We start from the raw sequence: 20,583 nt of genomic DNA, 5'->3' as shown, positions 1-20,583 counted from the left end.
TTGTGCAATCCAGAGACTAGGAAAAAAGCTGGAATTCTTTTTTTAGAGGAACTTAGACACCAGCCACCTATACCATTGGAACTAATATGAGTTAGGTATCTTAACTCTTTCAGAAGCTTTGATCTTGATAGTAAGTTACTCTAATGAGCAAGGCCTTCAAAATGAGAAGGGAGAAGCAGACTTGATGAGGTGGAAGAAATCTGCATTCAATCCTACCAGATGCTGTAAATATTAACTGGTAGCCTCTTTCCGGGTATTCAGGGATCATCCCTGATTTCTAGAGCTTGTAGTTAGCAAAGAAATGGCAGAGGGAAACTGCTGCTGTAAACAAAATGAGGAAAGAGGTAATTACTTTAACACAAATGACAAGGCAATTTTTAAATGTGCGAAGAATAAAAACTATGCCTGTACTGGTGAAAAATGTTAGCTAATCCAGAAGAACAAGACCTGCTGCTTTGAAGGAAGTTCTAAGCAGCGTTTAGCCAGCTAAAGTTAAACTTCAGGTCTGCTATTACCGGTTGATATGGTTGTCCTCTCTCTGGTAGTTATCTTGTGCAATAAAATGCATTTCTGTAATACAGAAAAGTCTGTAAAACTTAATTTTTCATGGCAGTTTTCTATTTGATAGCTTTGTAGTTTTCACCTGAAGCTGAATTTTCTTGATCTTTCACATGGTTCATAGTGTGAATTTCAAGATTCTGCCTCATTTCAAGACAAATTATATAGCTAAAATTAGATGATCACTTAAGTGTTTTAATTCTGAGCTCTAAATTGGTTAATCCTATTTATATTTTGCCTTTGTAATTCTTTAGTATTCTTTTTGTTTTAACTCATTGTTAATCTGTTTATTGATGTATAGCCCTAATTCCTTCCTTTAGTGAAGTGTGTATGGTTGTATATCAAGTCCCAGTAAGATTTTGATACTGTAACTGTTTGAACGCCTTGGCAGAGCCATGCTATGGCTATGCTGCATGTTGTCCATACTTCATTTATATGATCTGGAAAGTCATAAATACTTGCCAGTAAATCATCTTCGAGGGCTTACTGGAGCCCTTTTCCATTCTTCATGCCTTTTATTATGCTGCAGCTTCCAAGAGTGCCAGCTCTGTATCCACCTTGTGCCCGTCTTGCTGTTAAAGCTTGTCATTGTGCTCAGTGAGTCTAGTCTCCAGTCATGGATTGCTTGGCAGTGTGTATGTGGAAAAATGTTTGTTTCCTATTGTTCTGCAATCTATCAGAATCCTAGAAAATTGATACAGAAGTAATACTGAGAGTTGATTTGACTAAGGGGATGAAGGACATGGCACTTACATGTATTTCTTCTAGAAAGGAACAAGAAAAGTGGAGCCAGTGCAGTCATTTCTCTTTCAGTTAGTAATATGGGGGTTTTTTTTCTTTAGCCGCACATCTGCGAGTGCATACTGGTTTGAACTATATCGTGTGAAGTGGTTGCTATCTTTTGTGAATTAATGTTTTCCATCCTGTAGGAATATGCATGTAATCTCGTTGCCTCCATTCTACCTCTTCTGCCTCTTTTTCCACCAAGTTTGCAAAATGCATACTTCTGGCCTGCAATCATGCTACTTCAAGTCATAGCATTGTGGACTTAGTAGTTCAGTTACAGCCTGCCCCTGCATACGAGTCATCCAGATGGGCAGGGGATTGCCCAGGAAGTGGTGTGGATGATTTATTGGGTCGCCGTTCTGAGTATGAAAATATACAGACCTCAAAAAGCTAAAGGAATTTTCTTGGAGAGTGAAACTGAGATTCTGAATGACTTTATCGAGCCTTGTGATACCTGCACAAAACCTGGTTTGTTTGCTCAGGTGGCTTGCATTTAGGATGATCAGCTTTCCTGACCTCTACAAACTGTGGATCTTTGCTTGGTCACCAAGGGGCATATGATGCTAATTTTGGAGCTCTGGGAGAGATTAACAGGCAGGACATGAAAAATAACTGCTCAGGCATCTCCAGCTCCTTCGTTCAGGGTAGGAAAAATACAGCACGTGCAGCTGTATTTTTTTAATTAGGTGGTAGTATCTGCCCCAGCAGTCCCTGCTGGCTTGGCTTCTCCCAGTTTTGTAGTTAATTTACTCAGTAGACCTTGTGTCAGTACCATCTTCATGCTTGTCACCTGATGTGGTCAGTGATCTAAGACTGCAGTTAAAGTTTTTGTGGGCAACACATGGCTTTTCAGGAGTATGTATTCTGCAGATGCCTCTGGTAGGGGTAGTAGGAAGCCATTCTGTAGGTTGTAGCAAAACTGACCATATTTGTTTCACCTTGCTGCTGCTTGGGATATGCTGCAGTAACAGAGGCATTTAAGCTATTATGCCTTCAGAATCCCAGGGCAGTCGGTATTATCTGTGCTGTATAGGTGGGAACTGAGACAATGAGGTGGTCTAGGAGAATTGATTTGCTGGTGGTTATGTGGAAGCCATGTCTGACTGTCTTTCAAATGTGACAAAGTGTCTGAGAGGTCCAGTAAAAAGGAAGAACTGCTTAATACTTGTTTGAAGGTTTTTTTGCGTTATATTCCTAAGCAAACTTCTTGATCTATTTTCCTGTCCTTCTTTTCAGTTAGCGTTCATAATTAGTTTTCTCACTACCTCAGCATGGATGAGATGCATTCTTTTTTTAAAATGTTCCAGTGATACTTAAAGACCATGTGCCTGGAAAGGACTCTGTTTTGTTGCCCGGTATAGGAATATGATACGTAGCAGAGACATACGCTAGAAGTCTGACTGATAACCAGTGTGTAAAGAAAAAAAATTGGGGGGGGAGGGGGTGTCCACATTTTATATGGAAAAACCTATTGGGATTCTCATGTTGAAATCTGTGAGGAATACTCTCAAACTGAAATGTCACAAAATGAACTCATGGAACAAACAGGTAAAATTAGTAATAAATTGCCAATAGAAAGTGAAATTCACCAGTATCTCTGAAGGAACTCAAATTGTTCAAATTGTATATCTGATATGTCACTATCTTAATCAACACTTTATTTACAGCAAGAGTAGGTGGTAGTTTATGTGATGTCAGTTTTTTTTCAAAAGGGCTCCAGGAGAGGACCCAGGAACTGCGTGGTTCTTGACAAGTTCTTAGTAAATGGAGAAGGGTTATCTGGATATAAAATTGTTGGATTCTTCAGAAATCTTGACAGACACTCTAACCAAAGGTTTTTATTGCATTACAGTGCAGTTTTTCAAGGGAGTTTTTATTGTGAATTAATAACTAGCTAAGGAAGAAAGAAAAGTGACCAAACAATGAGAGAAAATCTGTCCGCTTTTGTAATAGTAAGTGGTTATTGAGAGGCGCTCTGTGAAACTGTACCATTAAGCGTGTTCGTAAAGTGATCTGGAGGAGTGAATAGTGAGGTGACAGTTTCACCCTAAAGCTGTGGAAGGATTTTGTGATACTAAGGAAGTATGCAATAAGATGGTAAAACAAATTAATTGTCAATAAATGCAAAGCAATGCCTACCCTGAAAGGAAATTGCTATAAAGATAAATACACAGTGAAAGGATCTAAATAAGTTGTCACTCAAGCCAGAGGTCTTTGAGCTATCTGTAGATCTTTATAAAAAAAAGGTAGCAGCCAAACAGGCAAAGTGAGTTTAAACATTTTTAACTTCTAAGTGCAAAGAAAAAAAATATCTTCTATGTAAACCCATGGTGCACCCACTGCTTGAATAGTTTTTATAGGTCTACTCTTTGTTTAACAAAAAAAAAAAAGTGGACTTCTGAGAGGTACAGAGCGATATGAAGGAATTGTGCAATGGCTCCATACAGGAAGAGATTAGAGTAGGACTCTACTGCCTAGAAAGGGAGGTGGCTGAGGGGTTGATATAATTAAAGGCTGTAAAATCATAGATGACATAAAATCAATTAACAGGTGATGAGTACTTACTTTCTCAGGGTGCAAGGATTTCATTTAGTATCTCTTGGTCAGACAGCAAGTTTAAAGCAAAAGATAATTTTTCATGGAATGTGTAGTTAAACTGTGCAAATTATTACCATGGGTATGAATCAGAAAAAGGTTGGATGCTTTCAAAAAGTGATTAGATAAATCCATAGATCTGTAGAGAGGTGTTGTGCAGAAAGATGCTATCTGTGGTTCAGGAAGTCCCTTAAGTTGCAGCAAATCTTGGAAGTAGGGAAGGTACTGAGGAGATGTACTTTCTCTGTTACTTCCCCTAGAAACCTACTACTTCCCATCCTGAGACAGGGTACTGGGTTAGATCTATTTTATGCCTTACCTGGCATGGCTGCTGTTGTTCTCTGCAATTTCCCATTTATGCTCTGTAGTGCATCAATACAGGACAATAGATACTTGATCATGTAGTCTGTTAGTGAGAAAGCTGTCACCATATCATTTAAATTGTTTGGGTATATGCATATTGTGTCACGCGAACAGTCATGCTTAACAAAATCGGCAGGAATTACCCAAGGTAATTAAAGGTCTGTCAGCGTTATAATAGGCTGCGGCATAGTTGATAATAGGTAAATGTTAATCTGTTCTGGAATGTTTCTGAATTTAGGTGTTCTCATGTCCAAAGTTTCTTCACACCTACAATATATACCGCTTACACTTACTTGAAATGTCTGAAACTTAAAAATTAGATGAGACTTCCAGTGCATTAGCATGCAGAAGAGTCTTAAAGTTGCCAAAGGCAAAAATCAAATACCTCATGTAAGAATTTGTTGGTAGTAAGAGAGCGTTTTCTTGTGGAGGGGAAGAAAAGCCGACCTGTTGCGTTGCATGGGAATTACTATGCGTGGAAATGCTAGAAGAGCGTGTGCATAAGAAAGGAGCTCAAGCCCCAAGGAATAAGCATGTGAAGTGATTTGTGAGAGGGAGACAATATCTTATTATAGGTGGGTGTAAAACTTCTTTTATGGGAAGAATTCAAAGGTATGTTTTTTTAAAAAGCTGAATGATTTAATATTGACTTAAAAAAGACCACGTATGGAGTTGCAGCACAAAGAAAAGACAGAAGTTCTGAACAGTGGAAGATAAATCATAGCTTTGTCTTTTGCCCTTCATGTTGTCCTCCATCAGAGCAGTTCTGCGTTGTGCTGTCCTTATCAGGCAGGAAGCATGTGTGGGACACAATTGCTCTTAGGAAGTAGTTCAGATTGGACTGTGTCTGTAGTAACTGCCTGTAAGTGTGTTACACGAAGTTACGTGTAAGTTAGATGAAAACAGGAGGTAGCCTTGTAATTTGGCTATCATCTGATTATGAGTCTTATTCTTTAATTCTTTGCTTTCCAAAATGCTGTTTCTGCTTGCTTTCCTGTGGTTATAAGGAGGACAAATAATCTTCACAGTGTGGCTTGCTGATTGTTTATTTATGCAAGGGCATTTGTAAATATAGACTATTCATTTTGTTCAGTGGCTGGATGATGTTGGGGTGAAATCATACTAGATCTTCAGTGTTTGTTTTCATTTTACCTGCCTTCTCAGTGAGGTAGGAAGTCCTGCCTTAACACTCGTGAAGTATGCAAAATAAATATTCATAAAAATCTGCACTTAGAATATACGGTGACTTCGTTCAATGCTGTTTTCCCATTTACTAAAACTGTTCAGGCTGTCTGTCCTTTTACTTTCTGTTGTCCAGGGCCAAACCTAACATGCTGAAGCCCTCTATGGGCATACCTATGGAATGTTTTGGTCCCACGGCAGGGAAGGCAGTGCGATTGTACAAGTCACAGGCTGAAGATATAAGTGTTCAGCAGTTTATAAACCCTTCAAATACAGAGTGGTAGCAAACGGACTTGTGATGCCAAAGCAAGTTGCTGCCAAACTTCCATTTGTTTGGAGACTATATATAGGTGTTTCAAAAAGCTTCCAAATAATACTTTCTTTAAAATAAAAAAGTCAGTCATGGTTTTAACTTGTAATAGCCACTGCCTAGCCTATCTTCTCAGGAACGTTAAAGTTTTAGATCAACTTAACTAGGGTGCAGAACCATAGCATAAGTGTGGTTTACTGCTGGAGGGAACACTTCACCTCTTTCCCACTCCATCTCAGGTCTCCCAAAGCTGTATGTTCTCACTGCTGCCTTTGTGTCTGCACAAGTCAGACTGATGCATCTTAAGACTACTACTCTTGGGAGGAAAGTAGAAAGCTGGTTTTCAGATGTACAGGACGCCTCATGTGGTGTACTGTCCCAGGAATGCCAGTGTCAGCTCAATGGGAGGACTGGAACCACCTCTTTAAGCATGAGCCTGGGAAGGAGTGGTCCTAGTGATTACAAAATTATTGCCTGTAGACTGCAGAGTAATATTCCTGCAGTAGTGCCTTTTTATTATTTTTTTTTTAAACTTCTTCCCAATTTTCAAACAAAAGCATGGCTTATCAAGATCAGTTTAGAAGCATGTGATAATGTGTGTGCAGTAGGTGAGGCCAGGCTTAAAAATTAGGGACTTTAAGCAGACCTTTCCCACCCAGGAAAGAGATTTTTGGGTTTATGATACTGTTTGTGAGAAACACAAGCAGAGTACTTTGTAGCAATCAGAACCCCAAATTGACTGTTGCAAATTATTTGGAAGATAATAGGGAGCAAAATAGAAGACATTTTATACAAATGAATCAATGGTACATCTACCTCTTAAAAGCCGCGTGCAGCATTTTGCTCCTTTCCCCCTTCAGAAGGGACACAGGAGAATTGTAGAATGTGCAGGCAAGGCAACAAAGGTAGTCAGTCATGGAAGGGCTTGGATGTGAGGCTGCACTTTTTCAGACTGGGGAGGATGAGGGAAGGATAACAGTGGCAGCGTGTAGAAAAATTGGGAGTATCGGTGGAAACGAACAGTTGGAAATGCAAAACAGAAGAAGTAGCAGGGTCTCCATATGTCATTCAGTGAAGCTGTGGAACTCAAGCTGTGTCCTGCAGAATATTGTTGATTCTAGAAGTTTACCTGGGCTCCAGATGTGTTTTTTATTTCTGGCTTTGGAAGTTCTTGGGCCACAAATTGTTGAAGACTGCAAGAGAATTCTGAGAAAGTATTGCTACATGCTTGCCCTGTTCTTACACTCTTACCTAGGCATTTGCTGTTGTCCGAGACAGGGTTCTAAACAGGGTGGAGCTGTGATCAGACTTGGTATGGCCATATCTGATCTGCTTTCTGCCGCCTTTGACTGCCCACTTAGGATGGTGAAGAGTTGGCAGATGATATTCTTCATGTAAATTAGTAGGTTAAGTTGAAGACTACTACAGAAACAAGGGGTCAACTTGAATTAATTAAGAATAGTTTTTATAGGTAATTGAGGCCACTTCCAATATGACAAATTCAGAATAGAAACATGAACCTAAGCATGTTGTAAGGATTCGTAGAATTTGGGAGGGGGTTGTATCCTAGCTTATTGCTGAATAACATCCTTCGTAGACAAGCCTTGTGCTTTGAGTTTTATTCAAGAGTTTCAGCTCTGAAGGCAGGCTCTAAGGATAGACTTATGCAAACAAGTTTTTGGGGATATGTGGTAGGGTGTAATTAGCACCATGTTAACAAGTCCCCAGTGATAGCACACAGTTAATCTAGGTTCGTCCCTTTTTTCTGAGAGTAATTTACCACAGAGTAAAGCAACACAACTAGACAACTGCTAGGAAGCAACTAGTATGTGTTATATTGGAACTCTAGCTTGCATTAACTCTTGCCCAGTTACCTTGATTTTACGTGCCATTTAAATTCATGGTTCTAGTTTCTTTTTTTTTTTTTAATAGTTCTAAGTTGCTCATTCTGAAGTTTTCCAAGCAAGCTATTCATCAGAGGCTTTTTGTGGGCTTTTAGAAAAGTTTTTTGCTCTCTTAGGGTAGGAGAAATATTTTATTATGTGTGGATGGCAGGGGGATACAGCAGGAAATGGACAGAATTAAATTACTTTTTATTTGAAAAATCTTTGAAACCTTTATGCTTCTGGCTGACTCCCTGTATGAGTGCTGGGGAGCTGTTTTATTTTGAGGATGTGTATTTTGTTGCACTGGTGGAAATAGTCTTCCAATTTGGCCAAATAATATTTGCAAAAATGATTTGTACATGCTCCTTTGAGACTTGCACTTCAGCATCTGAAATCTCCAAAGACTGTGTACGGTACATATGTCTCAATGTACTGCTCCTAGTGCTCTGCAGGGTTTTCATGTTCTGTTTGTTGTGATCCTACGATCTTAACTTGCTGCTGAAAGATCACAGTTCTATCACTATCACTTGTACTGTTAGCTGGAGAGCAGAGGTCTGTGTTAAGGGTTTAACTCCATCTAAGTAAAGGTTTCCCCATAGGCATGTAGATAAGATGCTGTGTAGGAAGATCTTTTCAGTGTAGGAACATTACAAGCTGCATTAAAATAACATGACTGCCACATTCAAAGGCCTTATTGCATGTTCATATACTGTTCTGGAAATGGATTTTTTACTACCCCTTGACCGTTTCCGTGATGCGTGTTAGTGTAGCATCTGAATGCGTAGTAAGCGTGAATTTATTCATATCACAGTAATGTGAGGAAGTGTTATAAATTCACACGGAGAGGCAAGACTAAGGATTAACTTGTCCAATAATCTTGGTCCTACCTGTGTCTGCATTTTGGGGCAGAGTTTCCTTATGCAGGAAGAACACCTCTACTCTTGTATTTTCAAAATTGAGTGCTTTGTGTCTCTGCAAATTCAAACCTTCTGGGTATGAAGATGGGGAACTGGAATATGAGGGGTCCACGTGGTTTGACTGACGAGACTTAGTGTTATATATGAATTCTGTAGGAGACCAGATTTATAATCCAGACCTACAGAGGTGCATTCAGCTGTCTTACTGTGAGGCCACCTTTACTCATTGTATGTGCACCTCTCTTAGCAGGGGACTTGTTTGCTGCAGAAAAGCAAACTCTGTATGCTTCCCAGCCTGCCTGTTCTGTGGTGTCATGCAAGCCGGTTACTGCAGCATCTGAATGCGCATCTTTTTCTGATATGGCCCTGCTTAAAACGTATGACACACCATTTTGGGAGGACAGTGACCCAGACAAAATCTGTAGCAGGCTGCCATGGCAACTTTTTACAAGTTGGTGTGACATTATCTATTATCAGAATGGCTTAGTTACATTCGTAGTCTAGCGTGGATGAAAGACGACTGTAGATATGCTTGCATAGTCTGATCTCCCAGAAAGTCAAAAGTCAGCTTTGGCCAGCATGAACTAAAAAGTTCAACTAACTGTTGGAACTTAATTCTAAAGTTTGGCTTTTGTTTGAGAGCCATTTTCTTCTGGAGGGGTACTCAGAAGACTAAATTGCTCTCTAGGTCAGATGGCTCAATCAGTATTCCATCTGAAGTGAAACTGCTTGGAGTTCATGTAGAATACACTTTCCTTGCACACTCTTTTCATACTAGTGCCACCAGACAGTAATGCAATAGGCTTGTTTGTTTTAGAAAGGATTGTTCTGTTTGGGGTGTCATAAAAGGATGGTGTCAACTCAATTTATTTATTTTTAAATGAAGATTCTCTGGAAAGTCCACACAGCTAGGATTGCTCTTCCAACTGCTTTTTCTGCTCACTTCCATGCCTCTAAGAAGGAAGTGTGTATGGCACAAGTTTGCAGGATTTTTGAAGCATGGCTATCTGAAACACTTGCATGAAATCTTGTGCAAGTTATTAAACAGCATTGCTTTTTGTAAAGGACTTCTGTCCCAAGTTGTCATGATTTTGGGATCAACTCTCTTGCCTAACTGTTTTGGAGAGAGGCAGATGATGTGAATATGAGAGCATACCTTGCAGAGTGCCACTTCTGCCTGTTTCAGATGGGGGAGTCATGTTATGTTCACCTGACAGCTAGCTCAAAGCATAGCAATTCCTGTTTCTAATGTTCTGGAAAAGCAAATGTGAGGTACAATGAATTCCTCTGGTTTTCAAGTTTACTTTTAACCATGCTACTGAAGCAGTTTGCATTTTCTTAATTCTTCTACTTACATAATTGTAGGGTAAGAAAGAAAAAAAAAAAAAAGGGGGGGGGGGCAAAAGTATGAGACCATTATAAAGCCTTTAGGTACAGTACAAGGTTTACAGATATCTTTCTTCTCCCAGAGGATGCCAGCCCCCATCAGACTGCGGGAGTTGATCCGGACCATCCGGACAGCAAGAACTCAGGCAGAAGAGCGTGAGATGATCCAAAAGGAATGTGCTGCTATCCGGTCATCCTTCCGAGAGGAAGATAACACATACCGATGCAGAAATGTTGCAAAGCTGCTGTATATGCACATGCTGGGATACCCTGCACATTTTGGACAGGTAGGTCAGAGTTCAATGCTTGCTGTGCTATGTGCATATGCCAGTCTGCTTTGTGTGTTTTGGGCACATTGACTTTTTCGGCACATTCCTAGCTGCGGTTTTGCTGTCTGCTCTGTGGGATGTTTTGAGGTCTGTCTTCACGTATGTTCTGAACCTATGTTAGTTAGTTTTGCCTTTGTGAGATCTGCTGTTTAGAGACTTACATGTTTTGTTATGAAGCTTAGGGTTAGTCTGCTTTTGCCAGACTGTTCCTCATTGCCCGTGTTTTCTGCAGAGCAGTAGTTCTTAAACCACATTCCAGTACCTACGGATATTTCTAAATGGGTTCAAAAGAGCACTTTGGAGTTCTGTCTCTGATGGAAAATACCAGATGCTTCAAAGGAGATTCTATACTGTTTTCCTCCTAAAGCAATCCATTCTAGGCAGATAAGAGCTGGTCTGTTCCCAGCAATAAGAAAAATTGATATTCCTTATCCCCATCTTAGTGAGGTGACTTGGAGAACACTGGTATAGTTTTCCATCTCTTGGCTTATTTTTGATGCACTATTTTTGACACAGGTAGATTGTGGAAAAGGGAGACAGGAAGATGGAAGTTCTGGATCTACAAGATGTTCTTCAGGTTGAGCTTTTCTTAGTCTTTGGGGCATAGTCTGTTTTGCTTAGAAGCCAGTAAGTGTCCTGTTAGTAGCAATCTAACCTAGGCCTTCCATAAAGCTAAATAAAAAGTCCGTCAAATTGTTGTATCCCTTAAATAACTTCATGTCTTGGGAGTCTATCCATTCATGATTTGATTTACCAATCCTGACATGTCTCACTGAAACAGTAAACTCAAACCACTGAAATCAAATTCCAAATAGTCTTAGTGTTAGGGCTGTGCTATTGCATATAAACTGCATCATCTTGATTCTACATCGTTGGATTCTTCTCTCAGGATAAGGAGTTGTTGCATAAGAGCAAGTGAATTTGTGTATTATACTGTTCTTAACACTTCACATAGCCAGACTCCCTGGTCCAAGAGAGAAACTTCCCGTCACAAGAATTAAGGCTAAGTATCTAAGAGCTGTAAGAAGAATGAAAAGTGTTACAGATAAGTCTCATCTAGAATTTCTACATTTGACCTATGTTAGGAACATATTTAAATTTTATTTGGTTTATTTTATCTTGTTATTCAAGTATTTAATCCCATATATGGAAGACTTAATAATTTTTCAGTTTCTGCTTTGGTCAGTAATGGTAAATTACCTCTTCACTCAGTGGAAGAAGGATAAAACAGATTATTCAATACCTATTATTGCTGGGGTTGCTGCATCTCAAACGGAAGCATCTGTGCTGACTGTTTTGGGAACAGAGTGCTTCATTTGATGGCCTTGGTTCTCATGTAGTTCATCAGCTGCACTTTCAGGATGGTATAAGGGCCCAAGCCTGAGAAGGGGTTTTAACAAGTATTCTCCAAGTAAGTTGCAGACCTTTGCATGTCCTCAAGGCTTATAACTGGAAGGAATCTTTCAAAGTGCTTATGTTGTGTAGGTGGAATGTAGTTTGTGTGAGTTGGGGACCTGTTGAAGAGACATGCTGTTCCAGCAGTGGAGTCTTGTGGATAGACAGTCCAGCATTGCAGATAGGAAGTTTCTGAGAGTGACAGGATAAATATGCAGCACATATGTTTCCGTGAAAACAGAAGAGAGCCACAGGCTGTGTTAGACAGTCTCTCTTAAAGATGTAAGCAGACATCTGACTTCAGCAAACAGTGTGGATGGGGTAACCAGTAATAAAAGAGAATTTAGAGAAGGTGTCAGAAGTAGTGAATAGTTGATCTACTTCCTTCCAAGCCAGGGATCCTCAATTTTGACTGAGGATATCTTATACAGAAATATGAGCATGAGCACTGTATTTAGCCAGTGCATGCTGAGATGCAGTGGATGGCAAGCTGTCTCTTGAGCGTGTGCAAAGGCCGTTTGTGCAAGTTTAGAAGTTGTCAGGAAGCTTGGGCAAATGGTCAAATAACTTTATTATTATTGTCATTATTTCTACCTGCAAAAAAATTCCAGTTGGAAGAGTGGCTATGTCAGTAAAAACTCGGGTAAGTTGTAGTCTGGCTATATGCCTGTATCATATCTGGCTTTACTAATGTATCTGTTACAGTACTGATGTAGCAGATTTTAATTGTTCCTTTGAATGAAATGGATATAATGGTATCAAGATTTCTTCCACTAATTAGACCTAGTAAGAGCTTCAGCTGATCATGTTTCTCAGTATTGCTGTGCATGAAGCTAGTTTGCATGTATTTGTATACAAGTGAAAAAAGAACTCAACAGCCTTTCACAGGGTAAATTTCAATAATATCTTTCAAATTCAAAAGTATTAGAAATATGTCTGACAGTATCTGTTGCAGTCATTAGTTTCCTTCTGCTTTTTCTTAGTCATTCGTCTTCTGCCTTTGTTGGCTCTTACACTGTAGCTTAGATGTCATCAATTCTACATTGCATTGTTGCAGAGGGTTGTATAAGAAAGTATCTTGTAAACCTGAGGAAGAAAATTGGTTCAGTGGTGCATTATTCTCTTACAGAAAGCACTGGAAAGATAAGAGGTCAATATCTAGTGTTCTGTACCTTATCCCTGGTTGATCTTGCCCGTTTGTGCAAGTTCAGTTATCCTTGTGGATGACTGATCTTATTGTTCAGAGGTGTTTCTTTAGTCTAGATTTTCAGCCCCTTTTAAACCTAGCAAACAGAACTTGCTTTCAAGCTTTTTCTTACCAGTTTGTCACTGGTAAGTCACCTGCACTAGCCAGGTGTTCATATGTGACAACTTCTTGCATAGTTGAGTTGTATGTTCTGATGTCATGCAGGTGTAAGAACTTGTCAGTGGCTAGGCTATAGCACTTACTTTCTCTGGCACTTCAACTTTAATTTTCTTATCAGTATCCTGTACAACTTTACCTTCCTGATGTGTGTGTGCTTCTTGCATCTCACCTGTTTCTGTTGCCCTGTTCAAGCTTCCCTATAGCTAGGGACCATGAAAAACTTTTCATGATGCCCTGTATTTTTGCCTGTGCATGCCCCCTTTACTTCCTTTAAAATGGATCTGTTGCAAGCTTTGTCTGACCCCTCCTTAAACCTATTGTGTATGCTTACTTGCTGCCCCAGCTAGTTTGTAAAACAGACTTACGGGATGTGTTTTTGAGGGGTACGTCTCTTACCTGTTTTGAGAAGCCATTTCTGCTACCTCCTGTCTGGAAAGTAGATATTGATTATACCTGGTGAGTTATCTGTTAGAGAAAAATATTTTAGTGCATAGTAATGTCAGAATATCTCTGTGGTTGATGTCCCTTTTTGCAGTAAGAAAGTGTTAAGTTTAAAAATGGGTTAGCAATTAAATTCTTAAATAGCTGAGTGCAAGTGGCAGCTATGCATGTTATCTTAGGGATCTCCTTTATGCTGTTGAACACAGTTGACATTTCTACGTGGTGAAAAGGAAGTTTGTAGTGGCTACAATGCATATGATTTTAGTCGAATTTCAGGTTTTCAAATAGAAGTTACGGAGCAGCACAAAAACTTAACTAACCTCTGACTCTATCTAAGGTTTACCTAGCTAGCAAGTTAGTTACAGATCATAATAAACAAAAACTGGTTTTGACGACTTAACTTACAGAGCATCGATCCTCTCTGGTAGGTAGATGGACCCATTTAAGCCTGGTTCAGAAGTTTCCAGTGCATATCAAACATGACACATGATCTAGATTTCTTCACGATTTTGTTTTTAATGATGGATCTCTTGTCTCTATAAATATGTTATCTTTTACTTTTTGTCATCTGACATAAACCCACATATCTGGTATATCTGGGGTCATGGAAGGCCAACAGTGTCTGGCTACTTCAAGATGCAGGAGCTGCTAATGACTTTCCTGCTGGCTTGCTGGGAGCTTTGGGCAGGTCATTTAACATTTCTTTGTTTTCCACATCACCAAAATGGGAATAAAATATACTTTTAAAAATGCATTCTGAGAGACCTAAATGAATAAACATCAAAATTCAAACTGTTTCTCCTCTAGCTAAGAAGTAGTTTAAGCTAATTCTGTCTTTTTTTTTTTCTTCTTTTTTTCCTTTTTTTTTTTTCCAGTTGGAGTGCCTCAAGCTCATTGCCTCTCAGAAATTCACAGACAAGCGCATTGGGTATTTAGGTGCCATGTTGCTGCTGGATGAGAGACAGGATGTCCATCTTCTTATGACCAATTGCATCAAGAAGTAAGGGTACCACCTCTCTCTCCATCAACACATGCTTTGAGGTTTCAGGATCTGAAAGTACACTCCTGACAGTGATATTTTGAGTACTTTAGTTTTTGTTCCCTTGTGTTAGAAAACTGGTATCTTCAATTTGTTGTATGCTGGTGACCATACAAGACTGTTCTAGTATGGTACTGTATTGGATGATCCTGTCTAGCTTCCTTGGAGGGAACAGAATATAAAATTGCATTGGTCCTGAAGAGGTGTATGTGGCAAACAACACTTCATTTAACTACTGTTACAGAATGGTAGTATGTGTTTCTGGAGGTCATGTTAAATAAATTCAGGAAGATGAAATAACCACAGTAAGCTGCCTAGCCAGTGCAGAAGACCTCTAATTGTTGTAAAGAGCTCTCTTCCATTTCTGTAAATTAGTTATCTTCCAGCTTGCAGTAGGAAAGAGCCAGGCAAGCAGTAATGCAGCATCAATAAAGGTCCATGCACCTTTTAAATATGACTGAATCAGGATGTTTTTATAACACTGTTAAAACTTTGTAGGCTGGACTGGCTGGCCATTGTATGTCACAAAGTCATATATATTGCTGCAGCCATGTTGTCCTGTGTTTGTTTACTTGACTTCTGCTGACGAGCTCTGAAGAGTCGTCCAATTTCAAGGATCAAGGCTGCATATCCTGCTTTCTTTTTAAGGTTGACCTAACGGTCCTGATGAATGGTTTTCCTTGGAAGCAAGGCAGCAACTGGGGATATGCTGTCTCCTTGGCAGCTTGCTGAAATCAGACAAGAGAGGATGGGAAATAATTTTTTTTTTCTTTTACTACTTTTCTCTCAGTAAAATGCTGTTAAACAGGGACTGTTTTACATTATAGTTTAGTAGGTGATGATTGGTGCATTTCCAATAACACTCCTTTTCAAGATGGATGGGAGCAGGAGTGGAACAACTGGGTTCTAGTTGATGTACCCAGAGGCCTGCTTGGTTGTGCGTGGTGTGTCTGGTTTTATTATTAGTTACTTTTAGAACATAAGCTTCCCAGTTATTAGCAAGTCAAGTATTGATCTTCAGTTAGACTGTGGCCTCAAAGTGCTTGGAAAGAAACTTGACAAAACTGTGGGCCTGAGGATCTGCTAACTTTGGACCTAGTGTCCAGGAGAGGAGAGACACTTGGCTAAAGATTTTTCATTGAAATCTCATACCTATGAGGCTCTTCCGTTAGATCCAGGCTGCTAGGTTAACACCTCTTTCGACTGTTCATGCTAAGTTGAATTTGTGTGGTAAGGATGTAGTGAGTTTGAACTGGAAATGGGTCAGACTGAAGCTGAGCAAAACTGGTGGACAGCTTCCCACCATCTCAGTGGGTTGTTTATTGCTTTCTCCTTTGGCTTCTGTATGTACTACTTTGTCTTGCTTTTATTTAGACATTAAGGTATTTGATTTATGGCATTTTCTTTCATTATTTTAAAGCAAGACCTAGATTTTTGATACAAAAAAAGTGAGCACCCTTGTGAAGTATGTACTTGCTATACACACGACTTTACGTAGCTGCTGAAAATTTGTTAAAGGAAGGAAACAAAAAAACAACCCATTTAGTGGCATGTGCTATCTGTTCCTTCATCTGCATGTTGCCATAGCTGCTTGATGTTACAACTGGAGTACTGTCTCTTGCTTTTCTGCACGTTGTGAGCGTTTGGTTACATAGCACTCGTTTCCCCAGCTCTCCTGTCATGCAATCCCCAGCTCCCCTCGCCTCCCAAACCAGGAACCATATTTCTTTCTTTCTCCAACATTGTTGAATCCTGGATACTGTGGCGACATGAGTACCAAATAGTCTCGTGGAAAAGTAGTATAGAAATAAGTTTTAAAGGCTGTTGGGATTGCCATGTGGAAGCTATATTGTCTTGTAGTTAGTGTGACATTGGTAGCTGGCCTCATGAATAGCATCTACTGTTAGGTGGTTTAACTTCTTATTGACCACTACCTGCAGCTTCTAACTTGCATATGAATAGTCAGGATTGCTAAACAAAATTCAAGTATGGATTATTTTCAAGGTGTGCATGTGGTGGGGTTTGTGGTTTTTACTCAGGATAGAGGATATGTTTACATAGATTTTTATATACTGTTTGGTTTGTAAATGCAGAAGCTAAAGCCTATCCTAGAACGTGTTTAAACTGGGACAACCCACAGAGTCACTGCAGGACTGTACTTCATGTTAGGTTCTTTTCTGCATGCAAGTTCCAAAATACAATGTTTTGTCTTTTACTTCAGAAGTTTTAATGGGATTCTTTGTGGTCTTCCCTCGTCTCAGCTCAATCCCTAGATACCCACCTGATAGTTTTAACCAAGTACTTTATTTTTATAATTGAGGATTCTAAGTAGAAGTAGTAGCAAACCCTGTGGTACATGCACTCAAAGCTGCTGCTGTTCCTTAAGGCATGCTCCCAAGTAGCTGAGAATCCAGAGAGTTCTGCTGGGCCATGTGTGCAGCTGGTTTGATGACTGTAGATATAGATGCCTTTTTTTTCTTGTGTGCAGGTTCTCTTTGTGCATGCTGATTGGCTTTTTTTTTTTTCTTCTCCTTTACAGTGACCTTAATCACAGCACGCAATATGTGCAGGGGCTGGCACTCTGCACTCTTGGCTGCATGGGTTCCTCAGAAATGTGCAGAGACCTTGCAGGAGAGGTGGAAAAGCTCCTCAAAACTTCCAACTCCTATCTTAGGAAGAAGGTACTTCAGGGAACTTTTGAATACTTTATTATGGATTAAAACTCAAGATTGAGCGGATACCTGATAATATCTGGAATACTAGAAGGCTTGGATCACACTGGCTGAGCATTTTCCCAGTGTGCAAGACAGATAGAGGTCAAAACTCCCTGTCTGTCTATAGCAGGAATGTGTGTAAGCCTCTAAAAGACAAGCCTCCAACAGGTGAGGCAGTTGTTTCTATTTTGATACTCTCTACCTTAAGGTTATTGATGGTAATGTGAACACCCGCCTGTTCACAGATGTTAACCCCAAACTTCTAGTAAACAGTTTTATTTCTGTATCTTCTCAGATAAGTGCAGAGAAACTTTGATCATTAACAGTGCAGGCTGATATCTGAAGATTTGAACCTATTCAATCTCTTCTGTTGATGATGATGATGATGATGACAGTAGTATGTGAGATAGAAAGGTTAAGGGCTTGAAATGGGCAAACAATTATAAATTGTCCTGTTCGCATAGGAATTGTGCTGCAGCATCTGCAAAGTGTAATCACCCTTGTTCTTTTAAATTTATTTTATTATTAAGTCTTGGGGAGGGTGGGGAGCAGTACAATTCAGGAAGAGATGCATTGTTACTTCTTTGTCTAGTGTTGGATCTAGAGAGAGATTGGAAAGAAAGCAATGCAAAGAGGTATTGCTGTATTCTGGGAAGAGGCCCTCAGTGCACTTGGTTCTCAAGCAGCTGCAAAGAATAGTGTCTCCTGTTGCTTCTGCACCCTAGAAGAAGTAGGCAATTTTTTTGCAGTATACCGTTGTTTTTCATAGGACCCATCACCTGCAGGAGGAAGTTATTTTGTGGGGAAAGAGATTATAGTCAAGGGAAAGAAAAAGAGCCATAATTTGACATAAATTCAATTACTTGCTTCCAATGCATCATCCCCTCCTTAGCAACAGGAAGACACACTGAAGTAGCCCTATTAAAGGCAGAGCTGCTTTGCAGTTAATATCACGTCTGAAGTGAATAATGTAAAAATGAACCACTGGTAGTGGGAGTATTACTTTGTAGCTCAGTGCTTCCCCCCTGACTTGTGGTAGCTTTATTGAACTCTTCTCTGTGATGCTGTTTAGTATCACTTGTAGTAGAGAGGTGGAAAAATGTACCATAAACTTTCCAGGCCTATGTATGTCATGAAATTCATTATAGTTCCCTCTGTGCTAGATGTTCTCAAAATGTGTATTGTTGTCATTACAGTATGTACTAACAGAGCTGTTTTTCCTGTACAGGCAGCATTGTGTGCTGTTCATGTCATTAGAAAGGTGCCTGAACTCATGGAGATGTTCCTGCCAGCCACCAAAAACTTGCTGAATGAGAAGAACCATGGTAATATCCGAGACTCTACTTAGCAAGGCTATGACATTCCTTACGGGATGGTGCACTTGCTACCTAAGCGTTTTGTTTGGAAGGAATTGTTGAGGTGTATTTGTATGATTTGTTTCTTCCCAATTCTATGCAGTGAAAGCAAATGTCCTTCAGAAGGAAGGGATTTGTATGATTCTGCTAGTCAGAAGGACTTTTACATGGCATGGTGACAAAAGGAACTCTCTCTCTGTTTTTTGATACACTTCAGAGTGGGTGGAATGGGAAAGTTTGTGATTTTTATCCAATACACTGCCTAAAGGGGCTCTAAAGTGCACTTTTTGGGTGCGTTATTTTGTGTGTCTTCTGTTAGCATAGCACTATAGGATTCTCTGACATCATTTTAGCAGGCATTGCCAGGACTGAGATACCTATGTCACTGTCAGGAAAGTCTTTCTTCAGTGCTGTTTTTCATCAGAACTACATCATAAAACAGATTCTCACCTTAATGGTCCTTTGCAAGATTATTCTGTTTTAGTGCATTTTCTTGCACAAGTGCTTCTAGAAGATTATTTAAAGAGAAATACTAATATTAACACCTTGACTAATTTGTATCAAGCCTAGTGCTCACTTCCCAAAGTCTTAGTCCTGTGGCACATCCGCAATGAGCATGTGCCTTAAAAAAAAGAAAGAAAAAAAAAGAAAAAAAAAGAAAAAAGGGAAAAAAATTAAAAAAAAATTAAAAAAAAAAGGTGGGTGTACTAGGAGTTCTACAGTAGATGTTTGCAGTGCTGAAAACCCATCACAGGGAGAAGTTCTGTCAAGACAGGGTAGCTGTAAGTGCCAACAGTGCTAACGGGTCACAGTAGCTTCCTGAGAAGCTATTGTTTCCTTCCCCCCCCCCCCCCTTTTTTTTTTTTTTTTCTGCTGCATGTGTTATAAACCTTTGAGGTACAGGACAGTTTGCATGTGGAATGTCGGTCATGTGTGTGCAGCTAGTTTATTTTGATTTAAAATGTGATGATCAGAACGTTTAGACGAGGTGCTGCTTCAAATAGGCAATGTTCTGTTAGACTCTGTCAGTAAGTGATGCCTATGTGATCCAACTTGGTAGCGTGAGATCCTCTGTCTTTGTCTCGTGCAACCCTGAAAAGCTGAGAGCTGTTTTGTTCCCTCTGTAAAGATGGGAATGCTCCTCTTCAAGCCTTGGCCAAGCAGAGAATTGAGTCTAGGTTCACCTGAATTCAAGAACCAGATCATCCTTTCTGCTTTCCTCATCCTTAAGTATCAGCATCTCCTTTCCAGCAGTCTTAGCCGTGGGCTTTGTATTGAGCTTTCTCTGAAGCAGAATATATATGAAACCCTTTCAGCATCCCCTTGGGAGGTCTCAGTGATAAGCAGGCAGTGACAGTGTTAAGAAAGCTGTGACAAACTTTATAGGTAGGTATTTATGTACTTCAAAACAGATTTTGGATAGAACCTGCAGTAGGTCAGAAAGCTGCATAGATTGTGGAATATAAATGCTGTCATGTCTGTAGAAAATATTGCTTATTAAGCAAGCTTCTAATCTCTTTCTGAGTCAGGACTTCACTACAGACTTAACAGCTACAGAAAATGAGTAACTGAAAAAGCATCTGAGGAGGATTGCTGTGTTACAGCTGAATGCAGATGTAAAAAAATGCTCATTGTTGAAGTTGCATGCTTTACAAGGCTATATCTCGCTGACAAGTTATCTAGCATTGACATCTAGTTGAATGTTTTGTAACTGACTTGCCTTTTCTAACTAATGTCAGAGACACTTTGACTGGGTTTCGTTAAGGCAGGGCACAAGCAGCTGGCTGCCAATGTGCAGACACTGGCTTGACCAAGCAGTCTATTATAGTCTTTCTCTAGACTGAGTTTTGAGACCACCTGAGGAGGGTCCAGTTCAGGTCGCATAAGGTCAGCTAGGGTACCCAAATCAGAAGAGAAAATCAGGAAGCATGAGGAACCCAACACCTACAGTGCGATTAACA

General features: G+C 39.8%; 1 protein-coding gene across 3 annotated transcripts in view; it reads left to right on the top strand.

The window, feature by feature from the left end:
* AP1G1 (adaptor related protein complex 1 subunit gamma 1) overlaps positions 1-20,583 on the top strand; it is a 52,825-nt gene that overhangs the window by 4,891 nt on the left and 27,351 nt on the right. For all 3 annotated transcript variants that reach the window (XM_075039705.1, XM_075039702.1, XM_075039703.1), the window contains 4 exons: positions 10,067-10,270; positions 14,390-14,514; positions 17,093-17,234; positions 18,496-18,592. In XM_075039705.1, the coding sequence (XP_074895806.1) occupies positions 10,070-10,270; positions 14,390-14,514; positions 17,093-17,234; positions 18,496-18,592 (565 nt within the window). In that variant the 5' untranslated portion in view covers positions 10,067-10,069. Of the gene's footprint in view, positions 1-10,066; positions 10,271-14,389; positions 14,515-17,092; positions 17,235-18,495; positions 18,593-20,583 lie in introns of those variants that run through there.

Source organism: Buteo buteo, chromosome 11 (assembly GCF_964188355.1).
Source record: "Buteo buteo chromosome 11, bButBut1.hap1.1, whole genome shotgun sequence".
NCBI classification, from domain to species: domain Eukaryota; kingdom Metazoa; phylum Chordata; class Aves; order Accipitriformes; family Accipitridae; genus Buteo; species Buteo buteo.
The sequence above is the reverse complement of the archived record's forward strand: the minus strand, read 5'-3'. Positions and strand labels throughout refer to the sequence as shown.